Source organism: Notothenia rossii (assembly GCF_949606895.1).
Source record: "Notothenia rossii genome assembly, chromosome: 2".
Taxonomy (NCBI): Eukaryota; Metazoa; Chordata; class Actinopteri; order Perciformes; family Nototheniidae; genus Notothenia; species Notothenia rossii.
In genome coordinates this window covers 45,341,676-45,355,714 of record NC_136904.1, presented here as the reverse complement: position 1 = coordinate 45,355,714, position 14,039 = coordinate 45,341,676, and the positions used below count along the sequence as shown (strand labels likewise).

The 14,039-nt window shown below is 41.8% G+C and overlaps 1 protein-coding gene across 8 annotated transcripts in view; it reads left to right on the top strand.

Annotated features, from left to right (window-relative positions):
* nadsyn1 (NAD synthetase 1) overlaps positions 1-14,039 on the top strand; it is a gene marked incomplete at its 3' end in the record, with an annotated part of 115,243 nt that overhangs the window by 42,533 nt on the left and 58,671 nt on the right. For all 8 annotated transcript variants that reach the window (XM_079666776.1, XM_079666774.1, XM_079666780.1 and 5 more), the window contains exons 2-13: positions 7,055-7,115; positions 7,253-7,369; positions 7,933-7,986; positions 8,093-8,182; positions 9,631-9,682; positions 9,800-9,888; positions 9,991-10,108; positions 10,810-10,941; positions 11,208-11,279; positions 11,879-12,003; positions 12,139-12,187; positions 12,327-12,429. In XM_079666776.1, coding sequence (XP_079522902.1) covers positions 7,055-7,115; positions 7,253-7,369; positions 7,933-7,986; positions 8,093-8,182; positions 9,631-9,682; positions 9,800-9,888; positions 9,991-10,108; positions 10,810-10,941; positions 11,208-11,279; positions 11,879-12,003; positions 12,139-12,187; positions 12,327-12,429 — 1,062 coding nt within the window. The remainder of the gene's footprint in view (positions 1-7,054; positions 7,116-7,252; positions 7,370-7,932; positions 7,987-8,092; positions 8,183-9,630; positions 9,683-9,799; positions 9,889-9,990; positions 10,109-10,809; positions 10,942-11,207; positions 11,280-11,878; positions 12,004-12,138; positions 12,188-12,326; positions 12,430-14,039) is intronic.

Sequence of the window (14,039 nt, the reverse complement as noted above, 5' to 3'; positions counted from 1 at the left end):
CTACTCCAAATTACTCAAATACAGTTGTTCCAATATTCACGAAACGCTATATCTACATTACTATTATGATTGCACACATATTTGAATGTGCTTTCCATTAGCCCCGCCCCCAGAAAGTTTGCCATTTTGAAATATGTGCGTTTTTCATGCATTTTAAGCACATTCTTGCGAACTCCTCCTAGGGGAATAATCGGAAAAATTCCAATGCACAAGTTCAGCCCCTATCCAATATGATACTTAATTGCGGAGCACATTTTGGAAAAATCACTCGTGGAGGTCGTAAGCTAACAGCGAATACACCATTTTTGACGATTTACATGGCGCAAATTGCTCCAAACTGCTCGCATATAGTTTTTCCGATATTCACGAAACGCTGTATACACATTACTATTATGATTGCACACATATTTCAAATTGCCTTCCATTAGCCCTGCCCCCCAGGAAGTCGGCCATTTAGAAAAATGGGCGTTTTTCAGCCATTTTAAGCACATTCTTGCCAACTCCTCCTAGGGGAATGATCGAAAAAATTCCAATCCAGGACAAGTTCAGCCCCTATCCAATATGATACTTAATTGTGGTGCACATTTTTGAAAAATCACTCGTGGAGGTCATAAGCTAACAGCGAATACACCATTTTTGACGATTTACATGGCGCAAATTGCTCCAAATTGCTCGCATATAGTTTTTCTGATATTCACAAAACGGTGTATACACATTGCTATTATGATTGCACACATATTTCAAATTGCCTTCCATAAGCCCTGCCCCCCAGGAAGTCGGCCATTTTGAAAAATGTGCGTTTTTCAGCCATTTTAAGCACATTCTTGCCAACTCCTCCTAGGGGAATGATCGGAAAAATTCAAATCCAGGACAAGTTCAGCCCCTATCCAATATGATACTTAATTGCGGAGCACATTTTGGAAAAATCACTCGTGGAGTTCGTAAGCTAACAGTGAATACACCATCTTTGATGATTTACATGTCGCAAATTGCTCCAAACTGCTCGCATCTAGTTTTTCCGATATTCACGAAACGCTGTATACACATTGCTATTATGATTGCACACATATTTCAAATTGCTTTTCATTAGCCCCGCCCCCCAGAAAGCTGGCCATTTTGAAAAATTTGCGTTTTTCATGCATTTTAAGCACATTTGTGCTAATTCGTCATAGGGAAATGATCTGAATAATTCCAATCTTGGGCAATTTAAGCGCATATCCAATGTGATGCTACATTGGGAAGGAATAGTCGATCGCTTAAACATGGAGCTCGTAAGCTAATGGAGAATGTACCATTTTTGACCATTTATTTCACAGACTACCTTAAGCTACTGAGACCTGCCTGTCTGCCTGCACCATCAACTCTCACTCACACACACACACAGTGTTGGGCAAGTTACTTCCAAAATGTAATATATTACATATTACTTATTACTCTCTTTTGAAAGTAATAAGTTACATTACAATATTACTGTCTCTGAAATGTAATGAGTTACACTACTTTAGTTACTTTTTAGTTACTTTCACCAAAATAACCGCAAAAGAATAGCTAGGTATTTTAAATGCTAAAATGTAGTTTAGTGCAGCTCATTATGTATCCAGTGAAGGGCAATGTGGTATAGCATAACAACTGTGTAGGCCCTTAAGGCTACTAACAACTTGTATTACACGGCTTAGTTGAATACTCGATTCTGATTGTAAATTCTTAACATGTGACACGTTGTTAATATAGCAGTACAGACCGCTGTCAAGGACTATAATGAAGGTTAACATATTGTAAATCAAGGCAAATATTATTTAAACCATGCTCATGGTTTGAAATGGCAAACATTGAAAGGCAAAAGTATTATTAAAACCATGTAGCCTACTACATCATCACCTTGGTCCCATCATATACGCTGGGAAGAGAATATTTACTGTGCTTGAAAACTGGTATCACATCATCATGTGAGGTTGACTTTGTGACCTGGAGAACATTTCAGCTGCAACATTAGCTCGTTGATAAGCTTGGGATATGAGATCTTTTTGTAGCCATTCGTGGTGAAGGCATCTGTGCTATTGTATGCATTATTTTTGACCCAACATTTATACAGGCATGTCAGAATATGGTACTATTTTCACATGAATATTCTAGCCATTGTCTATTTGTATACCACAAGCTGCAAAATGACCGCCTTACCCCACTGTACAGGCGGGTAGTTGTTTAGATATACCTGGTACCTGCGGGCCGCAGAGGGGCGGCGTAGTTTCGGGCGACGAAGACTGCTGCTCCGGGGCTGGCGAGTCAGGCGGGAGTAAGCTAGTGTCCACAACGGAGGGTAACGTGATGTCCGCATCTGACCTGTTGCTACTGTCTGCAGTAGATGCAGTGTTGCTGGCATTTAGTGATGGTTGCTTTAACCATTTTCGTATAAATGATTATCCACAGATCAGATGTGTGTCACTGCTGTGGAAGCACTTTGGAAATGATGCACGTGCAGCGGATCAGGTCACGCGCACCTGACACAATTTGTTGTTTGTATTTTTCGCTACGTTCTCTTTTTTGAATGGTTGCATAACGTTCAACTTCCCCGAAGATCTCGACGCGAAGCCTGAAGGGTAAACACCAGGTTTACTAATCTACCCGCACAATTTGTCCGGTGTCGGAATGTCTCGCTATGTTAGTACATTCTTAAAAAACAAAACACCATTTAATTTCGGGTTAAAATGTGTTGTAACTGCGTTACTGAGCATTGTAACGGGTAATATATTTCCCACATTTCATTAGTAATGCGTTACATTACTTCGTTACAGCAAAAAGTAATATATTACTGTAACTCCGTTACTTTTGTAACACGTTACACCCAACACTGCACACACACACACACACACACACACACACACACACACACACACACACACACACACACACACACACACACACACACACACACACACACACACACACACACACACACACACACACACACACACACACACACACACACACACACACACACACACACACACACAACCACACACACACAACCACACCTACACATTGTACAACAAACACAAACAGCTCCTAAAGCATAACTAAATATCAGGCTACAGCCCTTGTATATTTTATTATGTGAAGCACTATATGGTTTCATGAAAAATATCTACTGTTTATTGGTAGATATCTCCTGAAGCCTACAAATAAAGTGTGAAATGTAGGCCTGTTACATATATTATTGAGCGATATATATTATACACACTGTTCTGCTTTCTGCACTGACCTCAGCAGCTGTTCTCACTGTAAACATCGCCTCACAATGAAAGCATAACCTAACATCCAGGGGAGATGTGATTAGTGAGTAGACAAACAAACGGTAAAGGGTAGAAAGTCTGATGCACATTTGATCATCTTGAATAACTTATCACAACTGGAACAGTTTGCAGAGCTGTGCTTCGTTGACATCCAGCCATGCGTCACGCCTCTTTTAAACATCACTGTTGGCTGAAATCGTCTCCGGAGAATACTTCAGTGTACCCTCAGTTATAGCTCCTCCAGAAACACTCCTCTCTCCTCTAAATCATGTGTATCCTCGGTCACGGCTCCTCCAGACAGCCTCCTCGATAATCGATCCTCGACGAGCCTTCAGAGAAATTAGTTTTCCTTCCAGACGCGCGCCGACATCCGTTTCCGGGTTGCTGCCGGAGGACCTGGGAGTCTGGGACGCGAAATTAGAGAAATGAAAAACGGCTCATTTCCGAGGACTCGCGCTCGTCTGCTTGACGCCGGGACGACCGGCCGCCCTCCCCGACGGACGCGAGGGCCCGCTCATCACTGCGCGCACAAGTGCGACCGCAGTTTTAATTATTATTATTATTATTATTATTTTTAGTCACCATCTTTCCTGTTTTTGAGGCCTTTAGGATGCTGACAAAGTTGTATAATTTTGCACGGACGCCAGGACCCGTAAAAATTGCAACATTCTGGAGTCAATGGGTTAAAATATTCCAACGTGCTCAATAGCGCCACCTATCAAAATCCCATTTTGGAATAAATTTACAAAGTCGCACCGTAACTCCGAATGACCTGAAATTTTGCACACATATCCGGGTGGACCTGCTCTACAAATAATGCTCTTGGAACCCTAAGCTCCGCCTACATGTTTGTTCTTCTAAATTAGCATAATGTTCAAAACAGTTAAATATTCACTTCAATTTCAATTTTCAGTTTTTCAACACCAAACTTCATATCCCGCATCGGTGGAGGGTCAGACACATTACCGTAGAAAATGAGCATGTTAGGACGATAAATATTGCCGCCGTCAATCAAAACGTACTCGCAAAAAGGCGGGGCTTAGAAATAAATGCTCATAACTCATCAACAATGTATCCAAACAACACAGATTTCGGTAGATAGGTTCAGACTGTCTTGGGGAATAGGCAAACCAAAGCATTTTTATTTTTGGATAATAGGGGGTGCCAAAAACACCACCAATTTATAACTCAAGAGCGGATGGACGATTTTTTTTTAGACATACTCTCAAGGTGACTACAAACTCAGATTTAAAGTGTCGCAAAAAATTCAGAATGTGGGCGTGGCCTATACATTTTCTTTAAATTGCGATAGCATAAAATGAGCTTCGGACGCAAACTTGGGACACACGTCAGAGCCCACGACCTTTTCGAGAATGTACATTTTTTTTTCAAAAAAGCTGCTCACTAGCGTCCCCTATTGTGTGGTAGTCACATATAGTTTCTTAGAACTTCACGATCTTTGGCACAGACATTCCTCATGGAATTGCGGACATATTTGTAAATAGATTCCATTAGCCCCGCCCCCCAACAAGTCGGCCATTTTGAAATATGTGCGTTTTTCAGCCATTTTAAGCCCATTCTTGCAAACTGCTCCTAGGGGAATGATCAGAAAAATTCCAGTCCAGGACAGGTTCAGCCCCTATCCAATATGATGCCAAATTGGGAAGAACATTTTTGATAGCTCAATCGTGGAGGTCGTAAGCTAACAGCGAATACACCATTTTTGACGATTTACATGTCGCAAATGACTCAAATACAGTTGTTCCAATATTCACGAAACGCTATATCTACATTACTATTATGATTGCACACATATTTCAAATTGCTTTCCATTAGCCCCACCCCCCAGAAAGTCGGCCATTTTGAAAAATGTGCGTTTTTCATGCATTTTAAGCACATTCTTGCAAACTTCTCCTAGGGGAATGATCGGAAAACTTCCAATGCAGGACAAGTTCAGCCCCTATCCAATATGATACTTAATTGCAGAGCACATTTTGGAAAAATCACTCGTGGAGGTCGTAAGCTAACAGCGAATACACCATTTTTGACGATTTACATTTAATTGCTCCAAACTGCTCGCATATAGTTTTTCCGATATTCACGAAACGCTGTATAAACATTACTATTATGATTGCACACATATTTCAAATTGCATTCCTTTAGCCCCGCCCCCCAGGAAGTCGGCCATTTAGAAAAATGGGCGTTTTTCAGCCATTTTAAGCACATTCTTGCCAACTCCTCCTAGGGGAATGATCGAAAAAATTCCAATCCAGGACAAGTTCAGCCCCTATCCAATATGATACTTAATTGTTTAGCACATTTTGGAAAAATCACTAGTGGAGGTCGTAAGCTAACAGCGAATACACCATCTTTGATGATTTACATGTCGCAAATTGCTCCAAACTGCTCGCATATAGTTTTTCTGATATTCACGAAACGCTGTATACACATTGCTCTTATGATTGGGGACATATTTCAAATTGCCTTCCATTAGCCCCGCCCCCGAAAAAGTCGGCCATTTTGAAAAATGTGCGTTTTTCATGCATTTTAAGCACATTTCTGCGGACTCCTCCTAGGGGAATGATCGGAAACATTCCAATCCAGGACAAGTTCAGCCCCTATCCATTATGATGCTAAATTGCGAAGAAAATAGTTGCTAGCTCAAATGGGGAGCTCGTAAGCTAACCGAGATTGTACAATCTTTGACGATTTATGTCAGATAACCTACTGACACCTGCCTGCCTGCCTGCAACATCAACTCACACACGCACGCACGCACGCACGCACGCACGCACGCACACACACGCACCTACTGTTAGTCCAACAACGCCCTTTGCTGGGGGCATATTCATTACAACAGACACCTATACACTCCCTAACCCTAACCCTACTGTTTATTTGTAGATATCTCCTAAAGCCTACAAATAAAGTGTGAAATGTGGGCTGCCTGTTACATATATTATTGAGCGATATATATTATACACACTGTTCTGTTTCTGCACTGACCTCAGCAGCTGTTCTCACTGTAAACATCGTGTTACAATGAAAGCAGTTGTATTAAAAAAAGAAATAGCCTAACATCCAGCGGAGATGTAATTAGTGAGTCAACAAACGGTAAAGGGCAGAAAGTCTGATGCACATTTTATCATCTCAAATAACTTATAATCACAACGGGAACAGTTTGCAGAGCTGTGCTTCGTTGACATAAGTCCAGCCATGCGTCACGCCTCTTTTAAACATCACTGTTGGCTGAAATCGACTCCGGAGGATACATCCCTCGGTTATAGCTCCTCCAGAGAGACTCCTCTCTCCTCAAAATCAGTGTATCCTCGGTTACGGCACCTCCAGACAGCCTCCTCGAATATCAATCCTCGACGAGCCTTTAGAGAAATTTGTTTTCCTTCGAGACGGCGCGCCAACATCCGTTTCCGGGTCGATGCCGGAGGACCTGGGACGCGAAATTAGAGAAATGACAAACGGCTCATTTCCGAGGACTCGCGCGCGTCTGCTTGACGCCGGGACGACCGGCCGCCCTCGGACGCGAGGGCCCGCTCATCACTGCGCGCACAACTGCGACCGCAGTTTTAATTATTATTATTATTTCTGCCTTTGCTGCTTTAGCTGCTTTACATAACCCCTGTTACATAGATTGTGACCTATTTATGGGTCACTCCCAATCCTCCTAATTCATGTAATACACAGTTACATACAGAATCAGTACATCTCATTTACTCTTGCTGTGTTCTGTCTGTGTCTCTCTGCAGGTATTGCGATTGCTAAAGCTCATGGAGCCAAATACAGACTTGGCCCAGAGCTGGAGATATGGTATGAATATCCATGATGTGATGATCAGACAAGCATCCATCATTTTCACTGACATCAGTTTCCATACTGAAATACCAGCACTAAACCAGTTTCAGCTTTACTCACATCTATTTTCTGATTTACTACATGTTTTACAGTGGTTACGGCTGTGCAGACCACTTCTATGAGTCGGACACGTTGCTTCACAGCTTTCAGGTTCTGAGGAAGCTTCTAGAATCTCCCATCACCCAGGACATCATCTGTGACGTCGGGATGTGGGTATCACCTGCCAGCAGTCAGACAAACCTAATGTGGTCCTGTCCAAACAGTGTCACATGGTTTTGTGTGGATTATTTTCATAATCCCATAAATCATGTAAGGTGTAGAAAAGGGCTTCATAATTAATCAAAATATTATCAAAATTGCAATCTTCAAATTGCAGGAAGCACAATATTTTTAAAACTGTAATTATGTATTTAAAATGAAAAATACAGATGTATGTACAGATTCTTAAGAGAACCACACCATGATCAAATAAATATATTTTTCAATGAAGATGGGAATATTGGTGCAAACATAATCAATCCCTTCTGTGATTCCAAATCTTTTCAGTTTTTAATCAGTTTGATTAATAAAAAAAATCAGTAATTATTCCTGGTTGAGAGGATTGTCCAGAACCACAATCGGGGCTGCAGATGTTAAGAGTGTCCCTCTTAACATCTGCAGCCCCGATTTCTGATTTCAAACTAACAGGACAAGTTTTCAGTTGTTACCATAAAGAATTCTCCCTTTGTGTGGCTGGAAGTCTGGTTTGGTGACAGCACTGTGTTCCCCTCAGGCCCATCATGCATCACAACGTGCGCTACAACTGCCGGGTCCTGTTCCTCAACAGGTACGTCAGCACAGCACTCTCATGAGACATGTTGTTTGTGCTCTGTTTGTATGCATTTATGTAACTTGACTTGGCATATACAGTATATGTATTCTATTACCTGCAGAAAGATACTGCTGATTAGACCTAAAATGCTGATGGCCAACTACGGACTGTACAGAGAGATCCGCTGGTTCTCCCACTGGAACCAGTCAAGGTCGGTCCCCACTGCCCTTCTCATCTCTCTGTCATTATGATATATCTTGATATTGAATGTATTGGTCATCTTGAGTCGTGTCTCAAATAATGAGTAAGCTGTATGTGATGTGTAACAATACTGTCTTGACGAAATAATTCTAACTAACTAACTTAACTTTTGGGGAAATCTGTTCGCTTGAAATGTTATTTCATCAATTAAAGGTGGGGTAGGTAAGTTTGAGAAACCTACTCGAGATACGCTTGTTGTTATATTCCATGGAATGCTCTTAACATCCCGATAGCAATGAATATCTTAAGTGCTTTGACAAAAAATCCATAAAAAGATGTCATCTGTGGAAGCCGTAGTACTGTAAAAGCACGACCAATCGTCTGAGCCGGCCCGGCTAAAGTAACTGGATGGCCCACCTGCCTGTCAGCTTTCCATCTGTGCACAAACTTATCTCGTGCCCTCATTGGTCATGTGCGCGTTCGTGTGTTGGAGGAGGGGCTCTGTAAGGAGGTAGCAGATTTCTTCCGGCTGTGTATTTTCAAATTCTAGCGCACTCGAGCTGGTTTCTCCGAAATTACCTACCCCATCTTGAAGCCCCTGTCACACTGTCCCGAAATTGACACCCGATGGACACACGATTAAGGAAATGTTCAAATTCGGCTCTGATCGTAACAACATCGGGCCATTCGTGAGGGCATCTTAAGCCATTGTATGACCGCCGGTGGAGTTTCTCAGACTCCGGCAGCAACTTCGGGAGCGGTGGCAACATCTTTGGCATCACAAAGCATTGCCGAAGGACCTTGTGAAGGTTCATTTTCGTGTTGACTTCGTGTGTCCATTTTGCCCTTCGTAAGGCATTCGTGAGGGCATCTTAAGCCATCGTATGACCGCCGGTGGAATTTACTAGGCTCCGGCAGCAACTTCGGGAGCGGTGGCAAAATCTTTGGCATGCCAAAGATTGGCCTGATGTTGCTACGATCAGAGCCGAATTTGAACATTTCCTTTATCGTGTGTCCATCTGGTTGTTTTATTGCACAACAAAATCATGTAAACATATTATGTAAATAACCCAATTTGTGTTCTGTGAAACTAAAAAGGATATAATATATTATTTTAAAGGCGAGGAAGTTGTTGTTGCTATGGAAACAACATGACGAAGAAAACTCAATATCTTCTACATATAAAGACGGAGAAAGTAAAGGACAAAGTCGGAAAATATCAGTACAGTATCATAATACTTTAACATAATTGTTTGCGTTACTTTCGTAGCAGTAATTTTGACAGCATTAATATATATATATATATATATATATATATATATATATACATTACTTTTGTAGGGGCTAGAACAGATTCCCCATCATTGTAGGGAAACTGTTCCTTTTCACCTTTCACTTTAAGCTATATTTTCAAAGAGGCATTTGATGCCAATTTAATCTGTTTATTTTTTCTTTAAGGCGTGTGGAAGAGTATTTCCTGCCCAGAATGATTCAGGAGGTAACAGGGCAGGTAGGAAACACCCTTCATCATCTGTGTTTAGCTAACTCTGATCAGTGAAACAGGGACTAGCCAATCTGTTCTGCACAGCAAACATTAGCAAACAGGGTGAATGCTTGTATCTTGCAGGACACAGTCCCATTCGGTGACTGCGTGCTGTCCACGAAGGACACCTGCATAGGAACTGAGATGTGTGCAGAGCTGTGGAACCCTAGAAGGTGAGGCAACAGAGGATTGCATGGGGATTGCATGGGTGTTGTGGTTTTCTGTGGACTTTCTTTATCAATCCTGGTGAATTAACCAGTTTTCCTTTCTCTCAGTCCCCATATTCAGATGGGTCTGGATGGAGTTGAAATCTTTACCAATGCGTCTGCCAGCCACCACGAGCTGCGCAAAGCCGACCAAAGAGTCAACCTGATCAAGTCAGCCACCACCAAGGTATACTTTAACCAGGGGCCACACACATCGGCTCCTTGGTTCACATTGACACATGGAGCCTTTGTTATCATGCAAATATAGAAGATTATGTAGTAGACAAATATAGGCTGAGAGCAGTGGGTGATCCTCAGGATAGAGAAGGATAATATTTGACCAACTATCATACTTGTTTTACCCACACAACATAACCTCTGCTCTCTCAGTGCCTGCCTCCCTGCAGTCCTGTAGCGTTGCAGTGTCCTGCATATGAGACGTTCAGGGAACATTGGTTCATTTCAGTGTCTGCCGATAGCCTTTGTATGTTGTGCACAATATTGTAGGGACCAATATCCTAGGAAACGCTTCGCCTTCTCTCGTCAGCTTTCCCCTTCGCCCCTCATTTCAGCTCTAGAGTTTCATTTACAAGTATTGGAAAACGTCCAAACTGCGATCAGAAAATGAGCAGTTACACATTTACCATTTTTAAGTCATTCAGCTCTATCAGCACCTTTCGCCACACTTAATGTAGGTCTTTGTTTTAATGTGTCAACCACCTTTACAGTACCTAGACAGGCAATGCAATGCAGAGATCACCAGAGGGCAGTATTGTTCCACAAGAACAGGATGCAGAAACTTGGGTTGTCAGCACATTCTCTGTTTTGAGGATGCAACTGATGACTAAAAGCTGTACTGCACCTCTTGTATGGTTGGTGTTGTTCCAGAGTGGAGGTATCTATCTGTATGCCAACCAGAGGGGCTGCGATGGAGACCGTGTTTACTACGATGGCTGTGCCATGGTGGCCATCAATGGAGACATCGTGGCTCAGGGAGCACAGTTCTCACTGAGCGATGTGGTAGGTATGACCTGGAGAGAACCAGAGCCAGTGTGTTTTTGTGTGTGTGTGCTAGTGTTTTCAGGATCTCAGAATGTCTTTATTTTATACAACGCCTGTGTGTGTGTGTGTGTGTGTGTGTGTGTGTGTGTGTGTGTGTGTGTGTGTGTGTGTGTGTGTGTGTGTGTGTGTGTGTGTGTGTGTGTGTGTGTGTGTGTGTGTGTGTGTGTGTGTGTGTGTGTGTGTGTGTGTGTGTGTGTGTGTGTGTGTGTGTGTGTGTGTGTTAGGAGGTGATTACTGCCACTCTTGACCTTGAGGATGTGCGTAGCTACAGAGGAGAAGTGTGCCAGCCAAACATGGTGAGTCCCTCCGACTGTGTAATGTACAGGGCTGCAGAATTATGGCCTATATCGTAGACAAACTGCATTTTTATTGCGCCTTTCCAGTCCACTCAGTGCTTTTTCAAATACAGGTCAGCATTCACACACACCTGCTCATCAGCACTGATAAACATTCACACACACTGTTAGCCATTCCCATACTGAGGTTCAGTATACGGCCCAAGGACACTTCCACATGTTGACAGGTGGAGATCGAACCATCGACCCTCGGTTTGGTGGACGATCACTCTAAACCCCTTTCGCCCAACCCTCAGTGATTTCACGTCTCACTCATTTTTATTTTCTTCCATACCTCTGAAGCCCACTATGTTGTGTCTGGCAAAAATGTTTAATTTGTCCAATATCAGCCTCAGCAAACATGCTGAATAAAGATAGTGAATGTGGCTATTCACTGTATACTGCAGCATATTTACATTGTGACTGGGGCATATTGGCATGCTAATGTTTGCAAAAGGATTTTTAAATTTGTCATAGCCAAAGGTATAATAAGTAACATTTTAGTATTTCTACAGCAACTTCCTCCATATCCTCTCACTCCCAATATTTCTGTGTTTTAGGAAAGTGAACCTAAACCTTGCCACAGGGTCAAGGTTGACTTCTCATTATCCAGTGGTGACGATATCTACCTTCCCACACACCAACCGATAACATGGAACTTTCACACACCAGAGGAGGAGATCAGGTACACATGCATACACCTCATCTGTTACAAAATATGTATTTCATTCTGAAAAGAAAACCATTATAATCGAGTAGCTTCTGAAATGCCACATTGCAGAATCCAAGTGTCTAAATTGCTGACATCTGTGTTGTTCAGTCTAGGGCCGGCCTGCTGGCTGTGGGACTACCTGAGGAGGAGTGGACAGGTGAGTAGGAACACTGAAATAAGATGCTGCTGTACTGTTGTGATTGTCCCATCTGATCTTGGATCATTAGGCGTTAAAAAGCTCTGGAACTAAGAAGCTGTTAGACGCTGATGTGTAATGGTTGTGATGTGTGCTGCAGGCTGGCTTCCTGTTGCCTCTGAGTGGAGGTGTGGACAGCTCCTCCACCGCCTGCATCGTGTACTCCATGTGTGTGCTGATCTGCCAGGCCATACAGGACGGCAGTGAGTCATTTGCCTTCCCTTCACTGTAGTGTACACCTTCTCATTCTCTCAATGCAACTATTGACACACATCATTCGGTAATTCTATTCTATGTATGCAGTGACTGATTTAAAGATATGAAAACCATTTTACAAAAGCACACACATACAGGATAGGTGCGGGACAGAAGAAGACAGAACAAATAAACCCTGCAAATTAGATTATGCTTAGATTATCTGTCAATAAACCACCACTGTCTTTAAAATATGAAAATAGGCCAAGCAGCATCTTAACGACATATCTTAACCCTTTGGAGTCGACCGTCACGCCGGCGTGATCAGATCACATGACCTGTTCAAGCCTGTGCCTCATAAAAACAGTCCGGACAACATTGCCGTGTGTTTCCGCGAAAGAACTGGCTTGAAACTATATGCCAGTCTTTGTTTCATGCAAAAAGACCCAGTAAACACGGAGATATACGATGACATAAAGTTAATACAAATATATTTCAAAAGTATGAAAAATGGAAGCACATATTTTAATATCTTCGCCGTATTTTATCATTTTACGAAACGGAAAATATTGGAAACTGTAGATCCTGCTCAACAGGATGTATTTACCAGGGAGGGGGTGAGGTAATCAGGTAAACTGAGTTATACGAAGCGAGACGAAAAGAGACGAAGAGGGACAGCGGGAACCGAAGAGAGACGGCAGGGAATGGAGAGAGACGAAGATATACGAAGACAGGCAGCGGGAGACGAAGAGAGATGGCGGGAGATGAAGAGAGACGGCGATTGATGTAAAGTGAACGACAAACATTGAGAATTTAGATATAGTTAGATAGATTTAGAGTTTTGAAGATTCAATTATGATAAAGAGAACTCTGAACGTGAGTCAAGCTATAAGCTTGTTTTTTGACATGGAGAAGGAGGAGGAGTTGACAGAAACTGCTTTGAAGCGTGGCACAGATAAAGACATAAAAAACAGATTTTTGTACATAATGTGTATATATATATATTTGTATTATATTGATAATAACACTTTTGCCTTATCAGAATGAAATCACATGTACATTATTTAAGCTTTTAAATGTTTTGTTGTGCCTACTGTGTCACTGTTGACAGAACTTGAGAAATGAGGAAAAAAAGCCTATGGATACACCTGTTATTTGTTCATAAAATGTGTATATAGGTTAATGCTACCTCGATCACACTTTCACATTATCATAGTGACATCCCATATATATATTTCCAGCTTTCAAATTGTTTCGTTGTACATGTTTGTGTTACCTATATAAAAAATTATATAATTTTCAAAATCCGTTTTTTTGTGATTTTGGGTCCAAAATGTTCATATAGTATCTCAAAATGAAAAAAAAGAACTATCAGGTTATATACAGTAGGTGAGGTTGTCCTAAAAAAAAGATACCAAACATTGACATACCAAACATTTCTCAATGGGGTTTAATAAGACAAAAAAAATGGGGTTTAGTAAGACAAAAAAAGTATGCGAAAACAGCCAAATTAGCCCAGGACTCCAAAGGGTTAAAGACACTGCATTTAATTATGTTTTCATATTATTTTTTGGGGATGAATGGGAATGTTCTTTGCCGTCTGTTTTTCCTGCACTTT